The 14,901-nt window shown below is 55.7% G+C and overlaps 1 protein-coding gene across 9 annotated transcripts in view; it reads left to right on the forward strand.

Moving 5' to 3' along the window:
• The first annotated feature begins 1,538 nt into the window (after positions 1-1,538).
• The window catches only part of CROCC (ciliary rootlet coiled-coil, rootletin), a 47,800-nt gene continuing 34,437 nt past the window's right edge, over positions 1,539-14,901 (forward strand). For 3 of the 9 annotated variants that reach the window (XM_032863542.1, XM_032863543.1, XM_032863547.1), the window contains exons 1-4: positions 9,537-9,741; positions 10,336-10,480; positions 10,970-11,128; positions 11,594-11,748. In XM_032863542.1, coding sequence (XP_032719433.1) covers positions 9,547-9,741; positions 10,336-10,480; positions 10,970-11,128; positions 11,594-11,748 — 654 coding nt within the window. In that variant the 5' untranslated portion in view covers positions 9,537-9,546. Of the gene's footprint in view, positions 1,905-4,167; positions 4,203-9,536; positions 9,742-10,335; positions 10,481-10,969; positions 11,129-11,593; positions 11,749-14,901 lie in introns of those variants that run through there. The other 6 variants (XM_032863545.1, XM_032863546.1, XM_032863549.1 and 3 more) reach the window with 5 other exon arrangements.

Genomic DNA, 14,901 nt, shown 5'->3' on the forward strand with positions numbered 1-14,901 from the left:
CAGGTCATGATCCCAGGGTCCTGGGTTCAAGTCCCACATCATGCTTCCCCTGCTCTGTGGGGAGCCTGCTTCTCCTCCCTCTGCCTGCCACTGGCCCCCTGCTTGCGCATTCTGTCTCGTGCACTCTCCCTCTCTGTCAAATAAATAAATAATACATAAAATCTTAAAAAAAAAAAATCTAGGATGATTCTATCTCAAAATCCTTAATTACATCTGCAAAGGCCCTATTTCCAAATAAGGTCACATTCACAGGTATTGGGGTTGGGACTTGAATATATCTTTTGGGGGGACACATTTCAACTTACCACAGTCTACCCACTCCAAGATCCATCAGTAAGGGATGGGTTATATAAATTTAGATACATCCGTATAATGGAATACTAGATTTTGAGGGGGGGAACAGAATAAAAAAGCTCTTTATAGGGACAAATGGGTGGCTCAATCGGTTAAGTGTCTGCTTTTAGGTCGGGTAATGATCCCAGGGTCTGGGGATGGAACCGCACCCCAGGAGGGCTCTCTGCTCAGTGGGGAGCCTGCTTCTCCTTCTCCCTTCACCTGCTGCTCCCCCTGCTTGTGTTCGCTCTTTTTGTCAAATCTTAAAAAAAAAAAAAAAAAGCTATTTATATAGTTGTAAGGAACTATCATTGAGCTATATCGAGGGTAGGCAGCAAGGTACAGAATACGGCGTAGATAGAATATGCTCTTTTGCATAAATGGGAAGGGAAAGCTTTATGAGCATAAAATATCTCTGGAAAGATACCCAGGAAATAGCAAGTTGCCTACATGAGAGACTGGATGCCTGGGAGACAGAGATGCTGGATACTAGGAGATACTTTTGTAACTTTCAGAATCTGAACCATATAAATATACCATCTTTTCAAAGAAAGGAAGAAAGGGCGCCTGGGTGGCTCAGTGGGTTAAAGCCTCTGCCTTTGGCTCAGGTCATGATCTCAGGGTCCTGGGATTGAGTCCTGCTTTGGGCTCTCTGCTCAGCAGGGAGCCTGCTTTCCCTTCCCCCCCACCACCTGCCTCTCTCTCTCTGGGTCAAATAAATAAATAAAATCTTAAAAAAAAAAAAAAAGGATCTCTCTCTCTCTGGGTCAAATAAATAAATAAAATCTTAAAAAAAAAAAAAGGAAGAAAAAATCTTCATCTGTTATATCAACACTCAAAGATACAGAGCAGAGTGAGCATTTTAGTGTCTTCTCATTTTATTATATATATAAGCAGTAAATAAATTTTTTTTTACAGATAGGGGCTTATTCTTTTTTTTTTTTAAGATTTTATTTATTTATTTGACAGAGAGAGATCACAAGTAGGCAGAGAGTCAGGCAGAGAGAGAGGCAGAGAGAGAGGGGGAAGCAGGCTCTCTGCTCAGCAGGGATGCTGAGGCAGATGCTCGATCCCAGGAACCTGAGATCATGACCTGAGCGGGAAGGCAGCGGCTTAATCCCCTGAGCCACCCAGGTGCCCCAAGATAGGGGCTTATTCTGTCTAGTGTTCTGAAACATGTCACTTAATAACTTATAACCATTTCTCCAGGCATTGAATGTTCTTCTCTAACATTTGGAATGATTTCATAGTTTTCCATTAAAGAAACCACCCAAGATTAGGTATGTTAGTGCTGGACCTTCCAGTCTTTCTCATTTTTTGCTATCAAAGTTGGATCTTATAGAAAGATTTTGCAAGTTACCTTTGAGATATCCAGTGAAACAAGTCAATCAGAATGCCTCGTCCTCTAAGCCTCCTGGTTAATGTGGTTTTACGGATGGTGGGCAGAGTCCAACCCAGCCTAGCGTCCGGATTTGGCAGGCAGTTGGCCCTAGCAACCCTGGGGTGGCAATTCCAGTCGCTTGTTTTCCAGTTACCTGAGCTGCAGATTTAGAACCCTCTGCAGTGAGCAGGTGAGCCCCCGGCACGACTCCCTTCGGGTGGCTGATCTTGGGGTCACTGGGCTGAGCACCATCTGGGTGACCAGATGGGCTGGGTGACCAGATGGGCAGCAGTTCTGGGGACTCAGATGACCACTGACCAGGCTGAGCTGAGCAGAGCCACTGACTCAGCACAGAGAGGGGGGCCAGAGGTATGTATGTGACTCCCCGCAGCAGGGTCCTGTGAGCTCTGGGATAAGAGGGTCGGGAGAGAGTCGCTGTGCTTGCTGTCCCTCCCAAAGACTCCTATCAGGTTGCATGGTATAGAGGAAAGAAGGTGGGATTGAAAGCTACTGAACTCCCTGCCGAGTATCATTGAGCGAGTGACCGTACGTACTCTGAGTCTCGGTTTCCTCATCTGTAAAATAGAAATAATCCTAGAACCTGCTTCGTAGCCTAGATTCTGTGTCAAGAGCATTCAGAGGGGACTGAGGATAGCATGAGAAAATGGAAGCCAAAGCAGCCAGCACAGTGTGGTACGCAGCTGGTGTAGGCTGCCTTCGAGGTGCACATGCCTGTGACCAAGGGACACCTGGTGGAGGCAACAGGAGGTCTGTTGGAGGGAGGGACAGGGATGTGGGCCTGAGCTCGGAGCTTGGTTCTGGGAGGAGCACTCTGGAGTGAGGGCTCTGCAAGGACACCGAGGATCAGCAGTGGACTGGTGAGGCCATGAGACTGTCAGGGCCTGGGTAGGGACCCCCCGCAAGTCTGGGGACTCCAGACAGGGTGACACAGACCTGGGCCATGCTGGGGTGCCTCGGAGCCAGCTGTGCTTACTGGCAGACGTCAGCCAGCCCTCTCCTTTGTGCCCTTCCTCTCCCAACCTCACAGCTCCACCTCCCCAACCCCAAACCCTAAGGATTGACCCAAACCTTTCTGGATCAATAGCTCGTAGCCCCGGCCCAGGCCACAGCCTCACTTGCGCCGTCCCAGGGTGTCAGGGCTAGAATGCCACGTTGGCAGCCTCAAATGTCGTTTCTCAGATATAAAACCCAGGCTCTTCTTTCACAAAGAGAAAACTCCTACTCACCCCCTCCTGCCCATCTATTGACTGTTTTCCAAATATAAAATCATCAAGTTAGGAGCACCTGGTTGGTTCAGATGGTTAAGCATCTGCCTTCAGCTTAGGTCCTGATGCCAGGGTCCTCGGATTGGGCCCCACCATGGGGCTGCCTGCTCGCTTCTCCCTCTTCCTCTCCTTCTGCCACTCCCCCTGCTTGCGCTCTCTGTCATATAAAAAATAAAATCCTTTTAAAAAATCATAAAACTAAACATGCTTTTTCAAACCAACCGCACCCCTCTCTCCGCCATAGATTTTCAGACCTGCCTCCCCTTTGAAAATGGGTGATTTGATTCAATGCTTTGGAGCACAGAGCGAGATTGAGCCCCAGTGGGCAGATAGAATCTACAGATCACGGTTTAGTTCCCAACGCATGGTTTCCTCGGAGGGCCTGTGAAGCTGGAGACTCTTGACTCCAGGGTTGTGAGTTTGCGACCCACTTTGGGTGCAGAGATTACAAAGAAAAAAGAAAAGGCATGGTTTCCTCTGTGTTCTGGTCCCTATCCCATTTGGGCAAGGCACATGAGTTTGAAACAAAGAGTGGGTAGCAGATGGGTTCATACCATTTCACAGATGAACAAACTGAGGCCAGGGTGCCTCAGGCAAGGTTGCAGGGCGATCAGGAAAACGTTCTCCTGCCGGTGCAGTCATCAAAGCCTCAGTACTGTTACTGTGGGCTCTGAAGGCGCGGGGCGATGGCGGGGGATTGCCCCTCGGTCTAGCTGGCGACAGGCGGAGGCCAGAGCTTGAGTTTTAGACCTTCAAGGCCGGGCCAGGGAATATAAGCGAGACCACAGCGGGATTCTGCCCCTTAGTGTGGGCGTTTTCTGTTATGCAACAGGAGCGAATAATCCCTCTTTGCTCGATTGTCCGGAGCCCCAAGTGAGACCGCGCTGGAAAAGCCCTCAACCCAGTACCCGCCACCAGCTAGCGCTCCATAGTTTGAGAGCGCTGCCTGGGTCAGGTCTGCCGCCACCCCGGGGCCCAGGGACCCGACGCGCCCCTCGCGCGGGGCTACACGGGAATGCGGGAGGGCACTGGCACGGGTCCCTCCCCCGAAACGGCCTTCGGCCCCGTCCCGCCTTGGACACGCCCTTAGGCACGCCCCCTCAGTCCCCGCCCCCGCCCTTGCTCCGCCCCGCCCCGCCCGGCCTGTGCCGCGGCTGCGGTGGCGGCGGCGGCGGCGGCGGCGGCGGCGGCGGCGCGCGAAGGTAGGAGGCCGCGGGCGCGCGCTTCGGCGGACGGAGGCCGCAGGGCTGAGGTGGCGGCGCGCGCGGGCGGGAAGGCGGGAGCGCGCCAGGGGGCGGGCCGGAGCCGTTGTCCCCCGGCCCTTGGGAAACCCTGCGCGGTCGCCGCGTCCCCGCACCCCCCCGGCTCTGTGGGCGTCGTGCCTGCCCTCCGCTCCAGACCCTGTCCTGGCTCTCGCGGGCTGGGGGCCGGGCGCGGCGGGGGCCTGCCAGGCTTGGCGGCCTGAGGCCCCGGCGGGCGCCCGCGTGCCGCGTCCCCTCGCCCCTCCGGCTGGACCGCCGCCAGAGGCCCTTCCCCCCCGTCCCCACAACAGGAGCTCCCGCGCTGCGGCTTCCTGTGGGCCCGACACCGTCCCTGCGGTCCTCGCGCGGGAAGGGATTTCGCCCTCGCGGCGACCCGACGGAATGCAGAGTAGCCTGCAGGCCCAGAGTGGTCAATTGAGTTACCGAAGATGGCACAGCCTGAGCAGGGGATCTGGGCCCTCCTTGGGTTTCTCAGCGTGGGGTTTAGGGTCGGCGTTTTGAACGGCTCCGTCGTGATTTTTATGCAAACCCAAGAGGACTGTGTTCTGGCTAGATGTCTGCTCCCTTGGTGGCCAATCTCCCCAGCTCCGCCTGGGACTGGGACTTGTCTGGGGGATTGGGACATTGTGGGACAGGGTCTGTCAGGGTACCTTCTGTCTGTTTTCATCGGAGATTTCCTCTTTTCCTTAACTGGGCTCGCAACAGGTGCTTAATAAATAAACAAGTCTGTGTTAGGAGCAGAGGGAGGCTAAGGCCAGGCTGGGCTCCTAAGTTCAGAGCAGGGTTCAGAAAAGACCTCAGGAGTCAGAACCCATCGATCTTGAGGCTTTGCCTGACTTAGCTCTTCTTCTCCCCAGACTCTCTCTCAAGCCCTGAGGATGAGGGCCAGCCCTTGGACACTAGGCACCCTTCCCACTCGGTGGTCCCTGTGGGGACCCTATCAGGTTTTTACACTAAGTTCCTGGGATGGAGCAGGTGCTGGCTATGTGTTCCCTGAGGGTCGTTCTGGGATCCCAGTCTGTGGGTGACATCGTTTATCGCCAGGACTTACCCGATGTGACCCCCAGCAAAGCTCAGGAGAATTGTTATTTTTTCTTTAATTTCTTTCATTTAGTTTCCTATATTATTACTTGTTTCAACATTCATTAATTCAACAGCTGTTCATGGAGCATTGGCTGTGGAGACAGCACTGAACAAAGCCAACTTGGTCCCTGTCCTTGGAGGAGATAGACAACATACATGTTAGATAGACAACATACATGTTACACAACATACATGCCTGGCTACGGGCAGGCACCACTTTAGCTGGTATTTTTGAGTCAAGGTCTGGTTGACAAGCAGGAATCAGCCATGCAGAGGAGGGAAGAACATGGCAGGCAGAAAAAGTGGCAGGTGCAAAGGTCCTGAGCATGCCTGGTGTGTTTTGATGAGAATCAAGGCCAGCATGGCTAGGGTGGCGTGAGCAGTGGGGGAGCGGGAAGAGGATGACGAGGTGGGAGAGGTGGACTGGGGCCAGATCCGGCAAGTCTTGTATGCTGTGGCGGGACTTTGAATTTTGTTATTTTGAGTGTGATAGGAGGCTGTGTGATGTGTGTGTGTGTGTTTGTGTGTGGGGGTGGGTGGCGGGGGTATTGAGAAGAAGAAGCGATCTCCATTGCTTGAGAATATACTGGAACTGAGGGACAAGAGTGGAAGCCGGCAACCTATGAAGAGCCATCTCGGTGGTGCAGGCAAAAGACGGCGACAGCTTGTATAACACACACCCGAGACCCCCGGTGGTGTTTGGCACACAGTAAGCGCGACATAACGGGAGCCATTGCTGTTATTGTCCAAAACTTTGGAACCAGGCATGCCTGGGTCTCACATGTGGCTCCAGCTCTTCATGCTGGTAACTTTGAGCAAGTTATTTAACTTCTCTGAGCCTTAATGTTGTCATCTGTAAAGTCGGTAGAACAGTACTGGCATGACAGGGCTGTCAAGAAGGTTAAAACAGGGGGCGTCTGGGTGGCTCAGTCATTAAGTGTCTGCCTTAGGCTTGGGTCATGATCCCAGAGTTCTGGGATCGAGCCCTGCATCGAGCCCTGCATTGGGCTCCCTGCTCGGTGGGAGGCCTGCTTCTCCCTCTCCCTCTCCCGCTGCTTGTGTTCCTGTTCTCACTGTGTCTCTCTCTGTCAAATAAATAAATAAAGTCTTAAAAAAAAAGGTTAAAACAGATATGTACAGATGCAAAGTTATAGGCAGAGGGCTGGGCTCATGGTTGGTTCAATGTTTTTGTTATAATTTCTAGTCAGTAATAGGAGAGTGAAGGCATAAGTAGGTAAGAACATGGTGTGTTTGAAACTCATGAGTAATCTCTGGGGGACTTTTTGGCTGATTCCTGCCACTGGATCTGGCAAACAGCAGGCTGGGAGGGTGGGCCAGAGCCCAGCAGGGGTGGGGAGGGAACAAGTGCAGAGTGTCTCCTCTGTATTTATTTGCTGAACAACGGCTGAGATATGCCACTGTGTAGCGGGTACAAGGTTCCAGAATGGGTATTGGGAAAAGTCAGTAACACCAGCGGTAGTAATGATAACGCCAGTAAGAGCCAGCACTCACGCACTATTTAACATGTAATCATTAAGGTGATACCAGCTGATATGACAGTGAGACCCGGAAGTCTCAGAGGCTTAACAGAAGTTTATTTCTCATTCATGGAAAGCCCTGGTGGGTGTTTGGCAGGTGGCTTTCTACATGGCGACCCACGGACCCAGACCCCTCCAGCTGGTGGCTCTGGCATCCCCTGGGACCTCAGCATTCTTTCCTTCCAGCTGCTGGACAGGGCAGGAGATTAAACAGTCCCTCATGCAAGGTTTTCATGGGAAGATATGAAGTGGCACACATTCTACTTAGATTCTGCTGACCAGAACGTGTTACATGGCCATATCTGACGGCAAGGGAGTCCCATTTTCTAAGAATTGGAAGTATGTTTTGGTGAACACATAGCAGTCTCTGCCACACCACATCCAAGCACACAGCTAGGCATGGATCACCTTATTGAATCCTCATGATAGAAATAGGCACCATTATCATCCCATTTTACAGATGAGGAAACTGAGGCTCAGAGAGGTGAAGTCACTGGCCCAGGTCGCACAGCTGGTGGGGAAGGATAGCCAAGACTGGGGTTGGATGCTGAAACTATAATGTCCAGATTTTTCCTATGAGGAATTTAATCATTGCTTCGAGGTTTGGCTGCAAATTTGGGAGACCTGCCTGCGCACACTGGGTTTAGATGTGATTTCTTGGCATCTAGAGAACCCAGTCAGACTCTAGGGGGAGAACTCTGGGCAGAGCCAAGGGTTCTGGCATCCTGCTCCCTTCCCCTGATCCCTTAGGGCACTGGCTAGGGGAAGGCACAGAATAATGGCCAGTCCACTAAGCACATCTGGGGTGCCTCCGTGCCAAGCTGGGCAAGTGGGGGGTGGAGATCCTGGTCTAGGGGGTGTTTGTGATCCGCCCCCTGCTCTGGTTATGGGTGTGCAGCCTATAGAGGGGACTTCTGGAGGGTGTCTGGAGGTGGGAAAATGGGAGTCCCAAAGTTTTGTAGTGACAGCTCTCTGCCCCTGGCCCAGTTCACTTTTGCCTGAATTTGGCCTTGCTTGCCACAGCAACTTGATGGTGCTTACCGTTTTGGCCTGGTGCCCTGTTTCCTGGTTTTCCATTTGCAGAATGGATTTCCTAGTTGAGGGTGAGGGGTGCAGCCTGACTAATGTGCACTTATATTGCACCTGCTGCATTCCCCAGTCTGACCTAGAGAGAGTAATAGAGTCTTTTTTTTTTTTTAAGATTTTATTTATTTATTTGACAGAGATCACACACAGGCAGAGAGGGCGGGGGTGGGGGGGGGGAAGCAGGCTCCCTGCCGAGCAGAGAGCCTAATATGGGGCTTGATCCCAGGACCCTGAGATCATGACCTGAGCCGAAGGCAGAGGCTTTAACTCACTGAGCCACTCAGGCGCCATGAGAGTAATAGAGTCTTAAAGGGAAAATGTCTGGCTTCGCCTTGGAGCACTTACTGGGGGGCTGCCTGGCCCAAGTGGAATGAGCTCTGGGCTTACCACTTCCCTGTGGCATGTCACTTTGAATGGGTGAGGCTCTAACCTCTCTAAGCCTTGGTTTTCTCACCTGGACATGGGTTGAGGTGGGGACTTAATGAAGTAATGCGACTCTGCCTCCTCTGGGACATGGCACTTAGTGAGGCCGCAGGAAGCAGGAGTGATCCTAATGAAAACAGGACAGAAGCTACCTTCTGCTCACTGCTCACTCCGTGCCCGCTGGGGTTCTATCCCCCTTAACCTTTCAACCCACATGATCCTCAGTGACTCTGTGTGGCAGAGGCTCTCAGTCCCATTTTAGAGATGAGGGAACTGAGGCTCAGAGAGAACCTTGGACAAGGTCATATTGCCAAGGAGTGGCAGCGCTGGGGCTCCCAGGTGACCACAGATATGCCGCTCAGTCCAGGCAGCCTCCCTGCCGGCAGGGCAGGAACTATGGGACGGGTGGCCGGACCTCTGGCCCTGGGATAGAGGGACTGGCCATTTTGGATTTTCAAATGAGTGCAGTCGTTATTTATTGAATGCTTGCTATGAACCTGGCACTGAGTCACACGCTCTTTGTGCCCACATGGTTTTTGGTTGACTCTCCCAGACAACTCCGTGAGATGGGTGCCAATCATTCTCCTCATCTTACAAGGGGATGGTGAGGCTCAGACAGGCAAAGTTGCTTTCTCAGAAGTACACAGCCTGTCTGTGTGTGTGGCGGGGAGTGGTGATGAGGGGATGAGGGGATTCAGATCGCTGGGTATGGGCGATTCCACAGCCTGCGATCCTTACCTGGAACCTCTTGTGAGAAAACGTCACCCCAGCGCCCTGGGAATAAGGGCTTAGCAAATCACGTGACCCCTGTCTGGGTCAGCAAAGAAGGTCTAAGACTGGCCTTTTCCACCTCCTGATGCTGACCCCACTGCCTGGGCTTGGAGGGCTCTAGGACCCAGCAGCTGGGGAGGGTGGACAGTGTGTGTGTGTGTGTGTGTGTGTGTGTGTGTGTGTGTGTGTCTGTGTGGTTGGGAGGGGTAGATCCTTGGCTCCAGGGCCCTCCTCCCCCTTCTCTCCACCCTTTCCTTTTCTCGCCCACCTCCTCCCCTCTTTCCTCCCCTCCCCCCTCCATGCCAGCTCTTTCTCCTCTTCCCTCCCCTCCTCTTAGTTCCCGGCCCCTCCCCCCTCTCAGCCCCTCCCACCTCAGTGGTCACATGGGGGCACCGCGGGATTTAAGCCTAATCTGCCCTGTGCTCAGCACAAAGGTCTGGCTGTGGGATGGGCAAGCTGAGCTGGTCTCTGGGGCCCTGGAGAAGGGCCTGGAGGGGGCTGCCCACAGCTTGCCCTCCATGAGTTTGGGGCTGGAGGAACCTTTGGAGGCCCAGCTGGCACTGGAGACGGTTATCCAGGTGGGTCCTGCAGCCTGGGCCCACCCCGTCCAAGGCAGGGGAGCCTGGGTCTAGCAGGAGTGGGGGAATGGTAGATGCCTCTTGGGGTCCTGGGGTGGGATAGGTGGGTTTGGGGTGCACAGGGGCCCCAGCTTGCCGCTCCCAGCCGGGCTGGGGGTAGAGCAGCTGCTCAGGGCTCAGCGGCTATGGCTCCCCTATTCCAAGGTCCCATGGGGAAAAGGGCATCCCTGCTCCCAGACTGAAGGGTTGAGGTGACTTCTGCTAGCACAGTGGGATCTTCATCCATGTGGGGTTGGAACTGGACAGCCGCCCCCGACACTGCCGGCCCGATGGGTTTTGTGAGTGGGCCATGCGTTTGGTTCACTTCTCTGGTCCTCCGTGGGGGCTCCTTCCCTAGGCAGGGAGCACACAGTCTTCCCATGGGGGCTGTTGGCCATTCTGACTCCCTGGCTTTCCTCCATTTGGGGGATTTCCTGAGGGTCTCCTCGGCACCCACATCTTGGGCTGCGGGACTTTGTTCCTCTCCCACCAGACCAGGGAGCCCAGCGTCCCAAATCCCCTTCAGAGCTTCTCTCCCCCTGCCCTTCCCACCAGACCCTGGAGAGCGGCGTCCGGAGAGCAGGCCAGGAGGAGGGCCTGAGCGTGCAGGACCCGGCCCAGGACTCTCCCAGGACCGCCGGCCTGCCTGCCCGCATCAGAGAGATTGTCACCCGCCACCTCTCCCAGCCTGAGAGCCAAGGTGCCACTCTTCTTTCAACCTCCACAGACACTGCCTGCCTCTCACCCCTCCTCATATCCCCCTTCCCGTGGTCAGTGGCAATGGTGACTCACCTCGAGGCAGACACAACCCTGTGATGGAGGGACCCATTTCACAGACGAGGAAATAGAGGCTCAGAGGTATATTTGCCCAGAGTTGTTCCCCATGGGGTGCTCCTAGGCAGTGGGGACCAGCACCCCATCTGGTAGCCCATAGTGAAGACTTAGACCCAAACACCACATTCTCTCCCAGGGATGGTGTGAGCTGCCTGACCCTGAGACTACAGGGGAGGGCAGCTCAGCTCAGCTCAGCTCAGGGCTTTGCAGAAGTCCGAAGGGTGGTACTGACCATTCCCTGCCCAGGCAGAGAGGCTGATGGGCCCTTGTTCCTCGCGGTGGGTGGAACCTCAGCCTCATAAGCGGTTTGAGAGTCTGGGAAGGGCGCCCTCCGATGCTACTTGTGTGTTTGCAGCTCTCCTTTCCTTGGTGGTGTTGCTGGTGCTCTGGCTGCAGTCCTTGTCCAAACTCAGCCTCCTTGGGAGGAACAGAGATGTTGAGGCCCCTAGGAGCCCCAGGCAGGGAGAGACTCAGAGAGCCCTCACCTCAGTCTGGAAGAGCCTAGAGGCCTGTGGTGTGTTGGCGTGTGTCCAGTTCTCCTGGGATGGAAGGGGAGCCCACAGGATGGTGGGGGGCACATCCACTTCTCCCTTTGGCTCTTCCTCCCTTTTCCTCCTCCCTTTTCCTCTTCCTCCTCCTCCCAGCATGACCCATACTATCTTAAGCCCTGGCTTCAGAAGCTCCATGAAGCCCTTCCCTTAAGCGAGGCCTCCCGGCTTTCCTGGTCGGGTCTGGTTACCATTCCACTCATTTGCAGAGCAGCAAAACTGAGGCCCAGAGAAGAGTAACAATTGGAGAAAGAAGGAGCTAGTCCCTGCCCCCTAGACCGAGCTTCCCTCCGCACAATCTGGGCCTGCTGGGGCCACCCTTGCGCTGCGGTCGTGTCGGCTCTGAGGCTCACTCCGGGGATGGATGTAGGGGGAGGATGTCCTGCTGCACCCTGGGGGAAGTCAACCTCGTGCCTGCTGTCCCTCTCCAGCCCCGCTGCCCGCCCCGGAGATGGCATCAGTGCGCTCACTGCAGGAGGAAAACCAGCTGCTGCAGCAGGAGCTGTCCCGCGTGGAGGACCTGCTCGCCCAGAGCCGTGCGGAGCGCGATGAGCTGGCCATCAAGTACAACGCGGTCAGCGAGAGGGTGGGTGCTGCCTGCGGCCCGGGAGCTGGGCCCGGTGCTCCTCCGATGCGAGGGCCGGGAGATAGCCAGGCCGGGGCACTGGGCCGAAGGTGGGCCCGGAGTCAGGCTGGCCTGGGTGCCGATTGTGGCTCTGCCAGCGTGAGTGGCCTTGAGCAAATCCCTGTGCCCTCGAGGTCTGTTTTCTGTCTCAGGGATGCTAGTGTGATGTGGGCTTGTGATGAGTTGACCAGCTGATGGAATCAAGTGCCTATAGCCAGGGTGTTTCATGCCTACCTGTCCCACACCGGCTTGGGGTGGGGGGCACAGAGAGTAAGACCCCTAGAGGACCCTGCTACCCCTCCAGTGTCTGGACATCCCTCTGTGCTCCCATGTACACAGGTCTTGGGGTCCGGCCAGCGGTGGCTGGACATGAGGCAGGTAGGCTGGAGTAGGCACGGGCAGCGTTCCGCCAGCCCTCTGGGGTGGCCGCGGACCTGCAGCCACTCCCAGTGGGGGTGAGACCTCGCCAGGGAAGGAAGGAGAAGCCAGGCCAGCCTCCAAGTCCAGACAGGACTCGCATTCCCCAGGCACCTGTCCCCAGGGCCCAGGCCAGGACTGTGCGTTGTTTTGGGTGCCTTGTTTTCTCTGGGCCCCCAGGCTTGTGAGAGGGGACACCAGGGAGCAGTAGCTGGTGGCTGGGAGTTGGTGAGAACGTTGCTGGAGGGAGGGCGTGTCTGGGTGGGAGACATGCAGGTGGTACCAGTCATCCCAGTAACTACTGTTTACTGGCTCCCTCTGGGCGTGGCGCTTGCTGGGTGCTTCACAGTTGCTGCCCCAAGAGAGCAGGCTCCGAGAAGGACAGCGCCAGGCTTGGGGTCACACAGCCAGTGAAGGCTTGGGCTGTTGACCCCCAGCCCGGGGCTGTGCTTTGCTGTTTTGTTTTCTGAGTGTAGGAAGAGACAACTGTGCTGGGAGTTCCAGGGGGGGCAGTTGGAAAGTTGGAAGGGCCTCAGACAGAGCCCCCTGTGCGCTAGGCAGAGCCAAGTTAGCCGAGGCTCTCTAGGCTGGGCCTGTCCCACGGGGGTTTGCCTAATCACATTGGGAAGAGGGGCACACATTTATGTGTGTGGTTGTGGGGGGTGTAAATGTCCTGGCGTTGGCTTGCCTGGACAGGCTCCTGACTTGTTGAGACTTGCGGAGGAGCAGGGCGGGAGGCCCGGAGTGGCCCCTAGCACAGGCGACAGTGCGGAGCTAGTGTTCCCAGGTTTGCAGGGGGTGCAGAGGTGGGGGCTGGCCCAAGTCCCCTGTTGTTGTGGGTGACGGGGTCTCGAACCAGCCCTCCTCCAGTTTAGCTCCCTCTCATCTTTTGGCCACTGGCTCAGTGCCAGGCCCCCAGGGGACAGTCTCTTAAATGCCAGCTTCTGACTGACAAGGAAGCTGGCGCAGCACCCCCTCGCTGGCAGGGGAAGAAAAGGAGAGATGGGAGGTGGCACGTTTCTCTTCTGCTGAGACACAGCTGCTGCAGCTGAGGCTGCCTTGGTCCAGAAGATTCCCTCGTGTGGCTGGGCAGTCCCCTGAACAGCACCCTGAGGGAGCCGGGCGTCTCGCTTTTCTGGGTGTGAGGTGGTGTGAGTGAGGCCCCCCGCGTGCAGGCAGGGTTTGGATGAGAGTGCCCTCCAGGCCTGTCCTGGGGCGTGGGCTCCCAGAGGACCTCAGAGCCTGGAGATCGCCCATGACAGATGCAGAAGCAGGCCCAAGGTAGGGGCTTGATAGGGTCGGTGGTGGAGCTGGGTTAAGGGCCCTGGTCCAGGGCTCTGCGGTCCTGTGACACTCTGTCCCTTCTGCCCACTTGTTCCCATGATGCAGGTGGCAGGGCCGGACCTTGTGGCCATAACTATTACATGTGGGCTGTTTGGAGGCCCATCAGTGAGGTTGTTCCGACCCTTTCAATCCTATGCCATCCCTGGGAAAAAGTAGCGGAGGCGAGGTCAGGATCTGTGCTCTGTTGACTGCATGTAGAGAAACTGAGGCAGGGGCTCCCCGTGGCCTCCTCTCAGGTCAGAAGGAGAACTTCATGGTCCCTATGGAGGCCCCCTCCATCTTCCTGTCCCTGAGGAGCAGGTGTTGGGCAAGGCAGCTGGGAATGGGAAGGAAGGCATGGCCACGCCCCCTGGGCTCCCCCAGTGTCCATGGCAACCTGGACCCAGCGAATGAATGGCGGGTAGTAGGCAGCGGTTGCTAAGGGAGACAGTAAACTTCTTTCATCCTTAGCTTGGTGACCCGCCTCTTTCGCTTTTGAATTTACAAGTTAAACTGAAAGGCTGTTTTGTGAGGGGTAAAGCTTGTGCGAAGGGGAGGTGTGGCTGGGAGTGGCCAGGGCCTGGCTGTGAGCTGTGGGGAGAGCCGGTGGAGCACCCAGCGACTGCCTGAACCACCCCCAAAATCACAGCAAATAGTGCCCGCTTCACACAGATGTGCAAACACACAGAGCAGGGGCCCCGGTCAGACCCAACCTGGACACACAGAGATGTCACCTGGAAACACGAGTTCCCCATCGTGATACACTCTGATTCGTGGACCGGACACAGCATGAGTCCCCCCAGCAGCCAGACGCCACACTGTCCCCACCCCCCACAATTCACCGCACGTACCACCCAGACACACAGCCACACCACCGAGCTGCCCTGTCCCGCAGACAGCACAATGCGTGGCCTCCCGTCTTGTGGACACACACAGCCAGACAGAGGTACGCTCATACCCGCACTTTGCACAGAGTTGCTGATACACATGCTGCTGACACATGTGGAGCCCAGACACGCTCCCCAGCCCCGCCCACTTACAGATCTGCCTCCAGACATAAAAACACATGAACGGGGCGCCTGGGCGGCTCAGCTGGTCAAGCGTCTGCCTTCGGCTCGGGTCACGATCCCAGGTTCCTGGGATCAAGCCACACATCGGGCTTCCTGCTCATGGGGCAGCCTGCTTCTCCCTTTCCTCTCATTCTCTCTTTCTCTCTCACTATCTCTGTCTTGTTCTCTCAAATAAATAAAATCTTTGAAAAACAACAACAACAACATGTGAGCACATGGGCGCTCACTGGGGTCCCTGTGAAGGCCTAGCCACAAAGACACACAAGGTCCCCTGTGGAGACAAATGACAAAGCACAGCCAGCGA

The sequence above is a fragment of the Lontra canadensis genome, unplaced genomic scaffold (assembly GCF_010015895.1).
Source record: "Lontra canadensis isolate GAN:19392208 unplaced genomic scaffold, GSC_riverotter_1.0 scaffold25, whole genome shotgun sequence".
Taxonomy (NCBI): domain Eukaryota; kingdom Metazoa; phylum Chordata; class Mammalia; order Carnivora; family Mustelidae; genus Lontra; species Lontra canadensis.